General features: G+C 50.2%; 1 protein-coding gene across 3 annotated transcripts in view; it reads left to right on the top strand.

Annotated features, from left to right (window-relative positions):
• Zbtb40 (zinc finger and BTB domain containing 40) overlaps positions 1–9081 on the top strand; it is a 66451-nt gene extending 57370 nt beyond the window's left edge. For 2 of the 3 annotated variants that reach the window (XM_013034832.1, XM_013034829.1), the window contains 5 exons: positions 472–686; positions 1858–2020; positions 2655–2741; positions 3795–4021; positions 5597–9081. In XM_013034832.1, the coding sequence (XP_012890286.1) occupies positions 472–686; positions 1858–2020; positions 2655–2741; positions 3795–4021; positions 5597–5791 (887 nt within the window). In that variant the 3' untranslated portion in view covers positions 5792–9081. Of the gene's footprint in view, positions 1–471; positions 687–1857; positions 2041–2654; positions 2742–3794; positions 4022–5596 lie in introns of those variants that run through there. The other variant, XM_013034841.1, reaches the window with a different exon arrangement.
• Positions 9082–13936: the final 4855 nt, after the last annotated feature.

Genomic DNA, 13936 nt, shown 5'->3' with positions numbered 1-13936 from the left:
CACACACACACACACACACACACACACTTCACACATGTCTGCCAGAGAACACTCACTAAGCATCTACACAAAGCTTTTCTTGGAATCTCCAGGGGGCAGCAAGGAGGCCTTCTCATGATGACAGCAAAAGAAACAGTGCTGCTCTGATAGTATGTTTGAAATCTCTACCAGGAAGTGGAAGGCTCCCCAGAAAGTAAAATAGGATTAAACATGTTAGGCCTAAAATGAGGAATCAAGGTAAACTACTTGAGGCAGGGGTGGTTGATCCAGAAAGCATGGAGAATTCTTCGTCCTGGGGTGACGTGCAAGTAGGCAGGGGACTGCTGCATTGAATTGTGACCCTTGGAGTCTGTGTCCAGCGTAGAATCTAAGCAGTCTTATATCTTGCTGTGCGTAGCAAACAGTGTTTCACTGATTGCCTGTGTTGTTTTTCCCTTTTCTTTCTTCCACGGATGGCCCTGCTGGCATCAGACATAGAAGATCCTTATGACTGCAAGAAATGTAGGATGAGTTTCCCCACTCTGCAGGATCACCGGAAGCACATCCATGAGGTTCATTCCAAAGAGTACCATCCCTGCCCTACATGTGGGAAGATCTTCAGTGCCCCTTCCATGCTGGAGCGGCACATGGTAACCCACGTGGGAGGAAAGCCCTTCAGCTGTGGGATCTGCAACAAGGCCTACCAGGTGACTTCAGGCCCCACATGCTCTCCATTCAGCTCCCATTATGACTTGCCCATTGTCCTAGTTCATCTTTAGGATGTGACAATTTGAGTAACTCAGGAAGAGGGTGCTCAGTTGTAGACCTTGTGCTGAGAAACCAAGTAGAGAGAGCTTGTAATTCAGATTCTCTGAGGAGCTCTGGTCAGAGTGATACAGGAGGAGACCCGAAAGCGTGTGTCTCTCCTCTTGGATTTCAGCCTTGCCATAAGCTATTGCTTTTTTTCCCCTGGAGTGCTCACATTCTATAAAACCTATTTGTGAGGGAATGACTCAAGTAGAATAACATCTGCATAGTGAGCTTGAGGCCCTGAGTTCAAACCCCAGTACTGCCGTCAATCAATGTAAAACCATAGAGCAATAAAATTATTTTTTAAATAAAAGAATCACTTGACCCCATGGATCAAGGGATATGAGAATGATAATGTGGAATGAAACACTACCCAGAATTACCTTGTTTAGCACAATTTTTGTCCATTTGCTTGTTGAGCTTCCAGAAAATGGGTCTGTTTTCATACTAATGAAACCAAAAGAAACCATATCTGTGAGGAACTAGTCACAAAGACAAGAATGGCCCTTGGTGGTGTGAGATTGAGGCTTAGACACCGAAGTATAGCAGCAGACTTAAAAATGGAGGGCTGCTTTCATGCCTGGCCTCAGGCTGTATGACAGCGCAGACCTGAGCATGATCTCTGAAAGACAGGAATTATAGGTGCTCTCTGGAGCTAGGGAAGAAAATACTTTCTCTACTCCAAGAGCCCATAGCTTCTGTTTTAGCAGGGTGCTCACCACCCCTGGGCTCTGGGAAACAGATTGTAGCCTAATGTGAAAAGCAGACATGTCAGAGGTCCCATTCTTTACACATCATGTGACCCTGGCCAGTCAGCTGACCCGGGGCGTCAGCTTCTGGCCTACCCGGAAGACCCTAGCACCAGTTCATGAGCATGAAGGAGTGAGGGCTTAGGGAAGACTTGGCTGAGACCTGCCTAAAGTAGCCTGTCAGTGAATTTAGAGTTGCTTTTCATGTCAGCACTCAGCATGATAGGTAAGAGTGTAATTGTAGCTCTCGTGAAGACCTTGTGAGCTTTCCAGCTTATTGAAACTTTCTAAGATGTAACATTTGTCCCATTCCTTGCAGCAATTGTCTGGTCTGTGGTACCACAACCGGACCCACCACCCAGATGTGTTTGCTGCTCAGAACCATCGCTCATCCAAGTTCTCTTCACTCCAGTGCAGCTCCTGTGACAAAACCTTCTCGAGCATGATGGAACACAAGGCACACATCAAAGCAGAGCATGCAGGTGCAGTTGGTGCCCGGAGGGTGAGCTGGTACTTGGGAACAGTTCAGTGACATAGCATCCAGCTTCTATCCTAAGATGCCAACTTGTACCACTTTGGTACGGTGGGCGGCAGTGGCTTCCTCTGCTCTGCACAGCATACCTGGAGGCTGTAGCTTGTATAGCAGGAATTTTCAAACCTGGAAGCCTAGAACAGTGAAAGCTTCTCTGAGTCAGTCTCAGCACCTGGGAAGGTGATAGCTTTGTTGGCAGCTGGGCTAGGTGGAAATCCTGACTCTAGCACTTCTAACCAGCTGCATGACCTTGGCAGGTGACTTGTCTTTCTTTCTAAGTCTGCTTCCTTCTCTCAAGCATGGGAGTTATTAATACCTGCCTCTTAGGTCCACTGGGGATAAGCAGAGCAGCCGTCAGTTTAAGAGCACTTCCTATATGCAAGGCACCAGCCACGCACTCTGTATTTTATCATCTCGTTTTCACAACTCTTTGTGTCCAGCTTACACAAATCTCTTCAGGCACAGGTTTCTAGATGCTTGTGTAGAGTGTGAGTCCTCACCTCACTCCGGTCCCCTTACCCTCCAGCCTTAGAAGGACCTCCTTTTATTCTTCCCACCAATTCTTTTTTATGTATATTTTACAGATTTGAAGTTTCATGAGTGTGACCAGTGTAAGGAGCTCTTCCCTACGTTGGCTCTGCTCCAGGTGCATGTCAAGTGCCAGCATTCAGGTCAGTGCTCTTCCATATGTCCCAGGCCACATCACTAACAGACTTGTAGCTCCATTTCTTCCTTTGGAATATGGGAGCAGCCGTGGTGCCAGCTGCACAGGGTGACAGGCCTGGCACCTGGAAGCGTCCCTTCATGTTAGCCATGACAGTGGTTGTTTTTGCTCTATTTCATCCAATCTAGAGTGCCACTTACAAGCCACACCATTTTAATGAATAATTAAGAAAGAAAAGTATTGCCAATGAAACTATGCTTGCTTATCACTTAGAATTTGTAGGTTATTCTCAGTGCTAGTTTAGTCTAAATTTGGTTTTTATCGTGTCTCTCTTGTAAATTGATTCAGGGGATAATGCAGCCTCTCAGTTCCTCTCAGTCCTGACTGCTGGGGGATGTTCCCTCAGTGTTTTTTCTGCCATCAGAGTAACAACAGAGCACCAAGTGCACCAGAAGTCATTGGTGTAACCTCTTGGATATAATGTAAAGCGAAACTGTCATTGATCTTTGGTTTGGGAATGTAGTTCAGCCTCTGCACTTATTTCCTCCCTCCTGGAATGCTTTGTCCCTGAGGTTAAAAGTACACTCATCCTGTCTTAGGAATACTCTTCCAAACCATGAGCACACATCCTGCAGGCCTTCGTGCACACATGTGCACAGTTGTTGATGAGTGTGCCTGACAACTGCCTGGCCCTCAGCAGTCAGAGGGATGTACCCTTGAGTCCATTGAAGGACCCTAAAATGTATTTCCTAGAATTGATGACAATTTAGTATCATCAGTGTCACTGTCCACCTCTGAAGAATGATGGACTTCAGCAGATTCAACCTAAGTCACATGCCAACAAAACTGTAGTTTAAGGGCTCTTTGCTCACAGGACCCTTCCAAGGCTCTGCATCTAGTTCTGTATTTATCATTTTATAGGGAGACCACACACACACCAATTACACCAGCTTTAGTCACATGAAACCTAGCTCTGTCCCTCCACCACAATCCTCATGGCTCGCTCCTTGGCTCTGGGTCACCTTCCACCCACAGCCATCTCTTCTGCCTCCTCCTTCAGGGTCGCAGCCATTCAGGTGTTTGTATTGTGCAGCCACATTCCGCTTCCCTGGAGCTCTGCAGCACCACGTCACCATGGAACACTTTAAGCAGTCAGAGAGCACATTTCCCTGCGAGCTCTGTGGTGAGCTCTTTACCTCCCAGGCTCAGCTTGACAGCCACGTGGAGTCTGAGCACCCAAAAGTGACAGGCACGGACACCCAGGCAGCTGCGTCACAGGTGGTACAGGTGAGTCTGTGGCTGTTGGATATGGAGTATGAACACAGGGTTCCTAGAGCATCGCTGGAGGCCCCTCTGTCTCACCACCCAGTCTTACTCTGTGGAGCTCTTAAAGGGATTTCTTAATGACCATAGGCAGAGCCTGGATCTCTGACCAAACAGACCAGAAAAGTTGAATCTTTTGAGGCCACTAGAACCTAAAACAAGAATTTCCAGGAAAATGGTCTTAGCTTCTCCCCTGATTCACACATGTCCACCTTCTGAGAAAGGATGTGCGAGAGACATGGAAAACCTTGGAGGAGGATGGCTGAGCTCTGCTGCTCAGGGCCCCAGCAGGGAAAGCCTGTGAATGGCTCCTGGGAGCCACTCACCTGATGAAAAAAAGCCCACCTCTTCTTCGTAGTGCAAGTCCATCCCACCATTCTGCCTCCCTGGTCCTCTTCCTTTCCTTCCACAGAGAAGGGAAAGAGAATGAATTGTGCTGCCTGTCAGTGACCTGTGGAGAGGCTGAAGATGAGGCTTTGTCTATTGGGCAAGTCATTTGTAAACTAAGCACATTCTGAGGCCTCTGGGAAACAGCAAGGCTGGCGGACAGGACTCCAGGTGATGCTGGCTGCCATCCCAGAGCCACTCTGCTCTCATCTCTTTTAGAAATTAGGGCTCCTGGTAAGCTGTCCTTGGTAGGGACAGGGCAGCTACCGTCCTGAGAGACAAGAGCAATTTGGAAATTCTTGTGCTGGACCACAGTAGACTGATCTCACTCCTGGAGCACAGGGCAGTGTGAGTGCAGCCTCCTCCCTGTGCTTACTCTCCCCTCCTAAATGGCCCAGTACCCAAATGGCTGTGCCCTCTGGGAGCACACTGGGTTGATGGTATCCAAGCTATCAACTGTCCTAGAGTCCACAGGTGAGAAGCATCAGCAGGAACAGGACAGGCCTCACTGCAGAACAGCTCTTTCTGAGCTAGAGGACCATCTCTAGCCGACTGCACATCTGGGAGAAGTATTTGAGGCCTGCAGAGCTGGTGGGACACATTCCTGCTGCTCCAGCCACTGATTGAGCACAGGCGGTAGTTGGAACTGCAGTCTACTCCCTTTCCCCTTCTGAGTTCCCATACAGCTCTCAGCTCCTGGCATGCAACAGGGTCAGGGATGGCATCTTGGCAGGCCTCAGCATCTGCTAAGTCACTTCCAGTTCTATGTTTTAGGCTGAGACCCATCACCCCTGGTGGCATTCTTCTCACATGACACTCGCCTCTGCAGTGTCATCATAGAGACAGGAAAACCCAGTGTGAGGAACTGAGCCTGTGTTCACTGGTGTGTAATCATAGAGTCCATGTGCCCTGAGATGGGGCACTGAGTAAAATTACAGCAATTCAGTACACAGAGTTATTTAAATTGTTCGCCTGCCTTCTCTTTTGCATCACTGGTGTGTTAGATTTGCCTCTTCCCATTAGGTACAAGTCATTGCTCTCCTCGGGTGAGAACATAAATATCATCATTACAGTATGAGACAAAAGCCATGTAAATTCTGGGAAGCCCACCATCAACACTGACAGAGCAGCCTCCTGGTCTTTCCCTTTCAGGTGATCCAGGCTCCAGAGCCGGCGGCCCCCACCGAGCAGGTGATCACTTTGGAGGAGACCCAGCTTGCTGGCTCACAGGTGTTCGTGACATTGCCTGATTCACAGACCTCTCAAGCCAGCTCTGAGCTTGTGGCAGTGACTGTGGAGGATTTGCTGGATGGTACTGTCACTCTGATCTGTGGTGAGGCCAAGTGAGTGGCGGCTCATTGGTGGAAGGCACCTGCACTGTGCCAAAGAGAAAGCTCAACTTAGCACCAACCACCAACCCAGCGGCTCACTTGGAAACAGAGGGTGGTCCCATTCACATAGAAACACAGTGTCTGAGCTGTGGACACAGACACCACTGTCCTTCCCACAGACCTGAAATTCTGTCCCACCCCAGAGAAGTCAGGCTTCTGAAAGAGCAGTGGGATGTGAGCTGGTACAATGTGGGAACAGTGTGCCTGCAGCCGTTAGCTGGCAGAAAGCTGGGAGTCTGAGCCCATGGAATAGGGCTGCAAATTCTGCCAGTGCCTCTGGCCAATGGAGAGAGAAGCACCAGCAGAGCTTCCAGGGAGCCCAGCCCTGAGTAGTTACCCTTCGCTTCTCTCATCCTCTCTGTGCTCAGGTCTTCCTGTACCCAGGGGCCATGCCCAGCTCTGTTGATGGGGCTATGTTAACACTATAGGAAGCCCTCGTGCTGGTCACATCTAGTCAGGAGAATCATCCCCTTCTAAAACAAAGCCTGTGGAGTATTTGTGTCAGAAGGAAGTGTTTGACTTGAGGCCATCCAGCTGCAAAGATGACTCTGCCTTCCTGGGATAGTCTTCATAGTGCTCCTTTCTCAAAAGCTCTTCCATGTTATCCTCATCCCTCCCTCCTATCAAAGGCTGAAACTCCCTCCCAACTTGGAGGCCTCTTGCTGGCTTCCTCTGGAGCATGTGACGTCACTAGTGAACCAACCCAGGAAGGCAGTCCTGTCTGTGCCACGTGTGTGAGGAGCAGCCACAGGGCCCATGTGCCTTGTGTGTGGCCTACCCTCAGCAATCCCAGGCTGCGCATGGTCTGCAGGTCAGTGACCTTTCCAAGTCTGAATTTCACAAAGCTTCTTATCTTCAGTTCCTAAAACATAATCTGGTAATTAATGGTTTGTGGAATCCATTATGAAGTACAATTAGATGGATGTCAGATCCTGCCATTAGAAAGGATAAGTAGCACTAGTGTTTTCTGGATGCTCAGAGGTTGAAGAGTGCCATTGCAGTGTTTACCCGGGCAGCTCCCTGCTACTGCGTGAGGGTTACCCCTCTGCCAATTTGGTCACTCACCCTCCAGCCACTCAGTAACAGATAAGCCCACCTTGTCTTTTCAAGCATATCTCACATGGCCATGTAGAGGCAAGGGGTCGCGTTTGATCTATTGCTGCCACCCAGGCAGGTGACACAGCTAGAAGGGCAGAAGGTAGAACCCTAACACTGCTCAGTCAGTTTGAGGGCTGGCCATTGACATTGGCTTGTGCAGGCAGCCCTGGTAACCATTTTTACAGCTGGATTCCAGCTCTGATCAGCTTTCCACCAAACTGCTCCAGCCCTTGGGCCTGTTTTCATTTTGATGAAATTGCTTGAGCATAGATCTTCCCATTCTCGTGTTTTAGGGGTTGTTTTGTTTGTTTTTGGTTTTGTTTTGAGATGGGGTATCGCTGTGTTTCCCAGGATGGACTCAAACTTATGGATGCTGGGATTACAGGAGTGTGTGCCCCCACACCCTGCCAGTCTTCCTATTCTGAAGTAAATGAAGTTTTTCAAAGCAAGTCAGCTTCAGAAGCCAGACAATGACCAGAAGATGGTGCTCACACATTAAGACTCTGCCTCCCTGGGAACACCGTGCTGGTCCTGCCGCAGCCGCCTGCTTGAGGCTGTTGTTCATTCTTGTGGCCGGCAGAGCAGGGCAGATCTTGGCTTAGAGTTGATGGAGTAGCACATGCTACTGGTAAGAATGGCACCTCATACCCCTGGGGTGGGGTTGGGACTGCACTGTCAAAAAATTTTGTCCTGCCAAAAGAAAAATGCTGAGGGTCTATAGGGGAAAGTGATTTTTAAGAGCTTTTGAATACAAATTGCTGTAAGTGTTAAGCCCAGTTGTCAGCCCTGAGGAACCCCATCTCCGATTTTGATGGAGACCCAGATGATGGCCAGATAAAACACTACATGTCATGGCAGTGAAAGTGGACTTGCTTTCAGGCCTGGCGGATACTCCTCTTGAGCTTCCTCGGCCAGAGACACAAACCCAGGGCTGGTTCTCACAGAGTCCAGGCATGAATCTTATTGTAGGAAGCCTTTCAGTTGTCACACTGGTGACCAGGCTGCCTCTGCACCACCACATGTTTAGTCCTCCTTCCACTTTCCTTCCTTGGCCTATGGCAGCGTTGCATTTGCCTCATGCTATGGAATGCTGTCTGTGTGGCCCCAGGGCTTGGCTCTGAACCTGGGCTTCTTGGAACACGTTGATTTGTTCAACCACACAGCCTCGGTTCCCGGAGCTCACGCTCCAGTTCTGGCTAATGAAGAGGGAAAGGCAGAGTCCAAGCTGCAGTCTGTGTTGCTGGGTCTGACAGGGTTAGTTGTAGAGTACAATTGACCCACCACACGTGAATGGAAAGCAAATCAATGATTGAGGAGCAGGGATTACTTAGGCAGATGAGACTTACTGAGCAGAACCTGGTTCAGAGGGACCATTGGGGTTCATGGGCGGGGGGGAGTTGTTAGTTATTGTTTGTCTTCTAAAGCCCAACAAATACCAGGTTTGTAGGATGAGTGGTAGTCTGGAGTTGAGGTGCCTCTGAGGGAGACTTTGGCTTGCCGCTGACTATGAGACTCCACAGCCTCCCCCCTCAGTCTAGATCTGCAGTGCTCAGGGCTGAGGGACAAAGCAGGGTGGCAAGTGGTGAACAGAGACCAGGGCTCTCTACTCATGAACTCCCAGAATAGTGAACAGGGGAACCTAAGGATTGCCTCTCATCCCAGGGGTTGAGGAGGTACTGAGGTAACTCCGTATGCCTGAGAACATGGACTAAACAATGGAGGAAACTGCCAGCCTGGCGTAGAGTACACATGTGTTAAAGCTGGCCTGAGCTGGAGAAGACACTGGGTGCTTGATCGTAGAGGTGCTGGGAGCGGTGGGAGGAAAGTGCACTGTTTTCTGCTGTGGAGGCCAAAAGGTCAAAAGCACAGCTGGGACAGAAACCTGCTGCATATGATCTTGGCCAGCAAGGAGGAGAGGGACTGTCCATTTGGGAACTACATTGTTGAAAAAGCCCTTCCCTGGGCCAATTTAAGTTGCCTCCCAATTGTGGAAATGATCAGGGTTTCTCTTAGGAAATCAGTCACACCTGTCTCCACCCAGGACTGGAACAGCCAGCCCCACTTGACATTGTATATATTAGATTACAAACTGTTACTCATGTTCAATATACACTAATGTATGTAAATAAAATACATACTTTGAAAAAATGGTGCTCCATGAGCTTCAGCTGGACTATGGTGTTGTAGGCCCGTGTTCTCCTTGGCTCGGGGTAGCTACCCAAATGGCACAGGCTCAGGAGGCCTGGCCTCTTGGGGTTACTGTAGAAGAGGCCATGTCACGGCCTGGGAACACTGTCATGGGGAGTCTTTCTCCAGAGGAGCGAGTGTGGGCCATGTTCCAGAGTGCAGGCTGCCATGTCCCACCTGGACACGTCCTACAGTACCACAGCGCAACTGTTACCGGATGACCTTGGGCTAGTGATTACTCAGCTGCCTGCTCTTGGCTCCAGCTATAAACCAGGGGAAATGATTGCATTTGCCCCATGGAATTACAGGACGAATTAGAAGTCTGGATTTAGTTTCTTTCCCCACCTTTGCCTCCTCTTCCCCACCACGTTTCATTTATCTCTTGAATCTCAGCTGCCCCCAAAGCACCAAGCACTGAGCAGATAAGTGTAAAGTAAGCAGAAACCTTTCCCAGCGAGCAGCTGAAAATGTCACGTTGCTGGCAGCCAACAAGGAAATGAGAAGGAGGCCAGCGGTCAGGTGCATGGTGCCTGCAGGAGGGTTTGCCTGGGAGCCAGAGCACCGCCCTGAGGCCCCGCTCATCCTGGGGCAATCCTGGAGCAGCCCACAGAATGTCCCTGCCTCCACGGTGGCTGTGCAGAGGCTGTGGCCGTCCAAGTCATATTTTGGGCAGTGTTCTTGACAGTGTCCCAGGCTGCTACAAGAGGTTGAGCATAGCACATGGGTGAGCTCCAGTCAGGAAAGTGTGTGTCACGCGTGCTGCTGTGGGTTGGCACGAATGGGCCCAGTAGTCCCTGGTGAGCAGGAGTGGCTGGCTAAGAGAGGCAGAGCAGCACAGCAAGCAGGAAGGAACAGACGACATGGGAGTCCTGGCCCTCTCCTTACTAAACCAGTGACCTTGGAGGAGACATAACAATGTGAAGAAAAAGGCATTAACATTGTTAAATGCCTGTCCAAATGATGGTTGCTAAGTTCTAGGATCCTTTTAAAGGTCCTGAGGAAGAATCAGTATGGAAGGACTGGAGAGAACAACACCTGACATGTCCCAAAACCAAGGTGAGGTTGGGCCTCTAGGCTGCACTGAGGTAAACTCAGAGCCTTTCCATTCCAGTCTTGCCAAGCAAAGCAGGGGTTCTCACAGCCCTTTGGCCCCACAGCTGAAGGGCCACGCCTGAGTTAAAAACACAGGCCCCTGGATGTCAGTGGAAACACATCCAGTGAGGACAAAGGGAGGAGGTTTCAGGCCTGCTCTCCTTGCCTCTTGAGTTAGTGTCTTGCCCTCCATGAGTTATGTTCAGGGATATATTTAGGCACAAGGAAAAGTTGTGATGGCTCTGGGGTCCCTTTCTCTACCTGTCCCATCACTCCCAGCTACTAGATTGAAGGTCCACATCCATGGAGACACTTGGGTCTCTGTAAACTCAGCCTTGGGCAGTGGCTCAGTGGGCTCCTAGTAGATATTTGCCTGCTGCTAGGGATGGGAAGACTTGAAGGGGATGAGCTGCAGCCTATGTTTTGGGGCATTTTCCCACCAATGGCAGGACACATTCATCCCTTCCACTCCTCCCCATCCACTGAATGGCTGTGCCTTGCAGGCCTGAGTCAACCCTCAGTCTGGGGTCCCAGGGGAGCTACAACCTTGAGCTCTGTCTCCCCGTGTCTGCAGCCAAAGACTTAGGAGGCAGCTGTGGAGCACCGCCTAACAGCCTACATGGCTTTCTTGGATTCCAAGTGCCTTGAGGATAGAACCTCAACTCCCTCTTGGTGTCTCTGGAAGTAGGGGTAGTAGGTTGTGCAGAGAGAGGTACCAGCAGTTGAGGCTATCTTTGTCCATTAGGGGAGACTCACTTTCCACATCTGCTCCCTAGCTCCCTGTGGCTGGTCTGCCACTATCCTCTCTCTGCCCTCTGAGAGCAGTCAGCAGCCGGTGCTCCCCAGACTCTCCCCTCAAACACCATTCCTGCTGCTCTTCTTCCACTGGGCCCCCAGTGCAGGCCAGAGACCGCTGATCAAACACCTCTGGACAAGGTCGCCTCCGTGAGGGTCCTGGGCGGGGAGGAGGGAAGCAGGGCATGGAGCCACACAAAGAGAAGCAGCTTTGCATTCCATCAAAGCTGGAATTCCCAGCTCAGCACAGGGTGCAGTGTGGAGCCAGCTTTCCACAAGACCAGCTGGAGCTGCCTCCAGACCTGGGGGAAGCAGCTGAGGACTGGTGAAAGTTGTCAAGGAAGACAGGTGGGCTTGGGAGCATGGGATCCTTAGACTCACAGGTGGGCTTGGGAGCATGGGATCCTTAGACTCACAGGTGGGCTTGGGGGTATGGGATCCTTAGACTCACAGGGTGCTGGGGTCCCCCAGGATTGACAAAAATTTCATCTCTGTTTACGTGGGACTTGCAGGAAATGGGAAATGTTTCTCCCTCTCATTGTTTTTTCCCTTCTCCCTACTTCCATCCTGTTATACTAAAATAAATCCTGTACATGCGCATGTGTGCATGTGTGTCTGACTGAACAGGTCTGTTAGCCCCAAGCATATGCTTAGGCCTCTGCCACAGCCAGTGGGTACTGGATGGTACATAGCTCTTACATGGTTCTTAGTCCTAGTTAGCTACACAAGGACCACATATAAGAACCAAGGTCCAGCTACTCTAGGCAAGAACAGGCTAGAGACCTGTGGCTCCTGGGCCTCCAGATGCTGGGTGGTTTCCACTTGTCTTGCGAGAGGGTTGATTAATATCTTTTAGAAATACTCTTCCATGAACAATTGCTATTAGTAAGTGCTTCCTACACACTGAACACTGGGTGAGACCTTTTATAAAATTTATTGTAAAGATGCTATACAGGGGGGTTACGGTACATGAATAAGGCAATGAGTACATTTCTTGTGGAACATTGTTAGTCCCTCCTTTTTCTCTTACTATCCCTTTCCTGCCCCATCTTCTCTACTAACCCCCCACCCCAAGTTATAAAGTTGGTTTCCAACATCGTGTCTTGTGAGTATTGTTGCAATGGATCATCCTGTGTCCTTGTTTCAGCATTTTGTTCTTCCCCTTCCCAAATTAGATAGATGTATATACAAGATTCAGGGTACCAAAATTAAATATGGGGACAACAGGGGATATACCATAGGGAGAAGAACATACAAAAGAAACAAACAAAAAATAACATAGAGGTAAGACCTTAATGAGACCTTAATGAGATTCTTAGTCCCTGAAATCAGCACAGAGATGCGGATGTTAGACTCCCTGGGTGACCAGTGGAGCAGGGATGTTACCTTTGGGGCTGTGAGGGCCCAGCGGGGGCACGAGCCAGCTCTACCCAGCACTTGCTCTAGACACCAAGTTCTAAGAAGCATTCCTTGCTTAATACCTAATCAGCCAGGAAACACTGCTTCTATTCCCTGAGCGGCCTTGTCCTCGCACCTGGACTGCTGTAGTGGCTCCAGGCCACCTCCCTACCTGCTCAACTCTCCTTTTCCTCCCTCCTGCCCACCTGCCAGCACCAGCAAAGCCACACCCTGCTTTTACCACCTGCAGATTGCCACCTCCTGGCCTTGCTTGAGGACTAGTAGCTGGAGGCCTGTCCCTCGCAGTGTCACCGGTCCTCAGATGACACCTGCCAGCTAGTCAGAGTTCCCCTGGGTCGCAGGACAGTCACCGTCCTGCCAGGACTCCATGTGGGCAGCTGAGCCCTACCCAGCACCGCACACAGAGATAGGAGGGCTTCTCCAGCCCGGCAGCTGCAGGGACAAGTGTGGCTTCTCTGACGTCTCCATTCCTCCCCATCCTGTGCTCCTAAAGGAAAAACCATTTCCAGATCAGCAGCCATTTTATCAGCATGTCAGATGGGAAGAGAATGTCCAGTGCAGCGGGTGAGAACCAGCTCTGATGATCCCGCCTGGGTCCCAGCCCCTTTCTGGGACCTTACTAGATGTCTCTGGGTAAATTAACACATCCTTACCTCGATGATTTTGTCTCTGAAGTGAATGTGAGGGCACAGATAAAAGGTAACACGGGCCCCATTATATCACTCAAAGCTCCAGACACTGCGTGCTTCCAGCACTCAAGTAAGATGGGCTTCTGTGGGGGAGAAGATGGGAAAGACGGCAGGGTGGACTGTCAGTGTATGGAGGGCAGTGCCTGGTCCCAGCTATCTGTGTGGCCTTCCTGCCAGGTGCAGGACTGGTGCCCAGGAAACGTTTGTAATGGGGGAGGGGGCAGCAGGAACAGAGGTACTGAGCTTTCATGGCCGCAGAACTTGTCCTACCCAAGTGTAAGTCCCCATTTCTGTCCAAACAAGAGAAGCCCTGGGTGGTGGGACCACTAACAGATGGGACACAGGAAGAGAAGGTGGTAAGGGTCCACCTAGTACAGCTGCCCTCATTCAGGGTGGGTGTGTCAGGATTCCCATCAAGCCTCTCTCCATTGGTGCACTGCCATGTTCACTTACCTCTTTCCTCTTGGTCCTTCTAATCACTGGGATATTAGCATAGGGATCTTTGTTTTACCCTCTTTTACAGCAAAGGGATTCAGATAATGTAGGAGCCCAGCCTTGTGGTGCCTCAGCTGGTGAGATGTGAACTGGGGTCCAGCTTCCCTGACCCCAGACATGGGCTATTGCTGCCTTGCCATGCCATCCTTCATGTGGTCCTGGTCTCCGTATTTCAGAAGGGCCATTTACTTGCTGATTCTGGAAGAGCTGGTTTCTTAATTTGCCAATGAAGAAAGTGAAGTTTAGGAAAGTTCACCACACAGTCAACAGCAGGGCCCAGCGTTATGTCTACTCTGCAAGATACAGCACATCTTAAACCACACTAG

The sequence above is a fragment of the Dipodomys ordii genome, unplaced genomic scaffold (assembly GCF_000151885.1).
Source record: "Dipodomys ordii isolate 6190 unplaced genomic scaffold, Dord_2.0 Scaffold6, whole genome shotgun sequence".
Classification (NCBI taxonomy): Eukaryota; Metazoa; Chordata; class Mammalia; order Rodentia; family Heteromyidae; genus Dipodomys; species Dipodomys ordii.
This window is presented reverse-complemented; position numbering and strand designations above follow the sequence as displayed.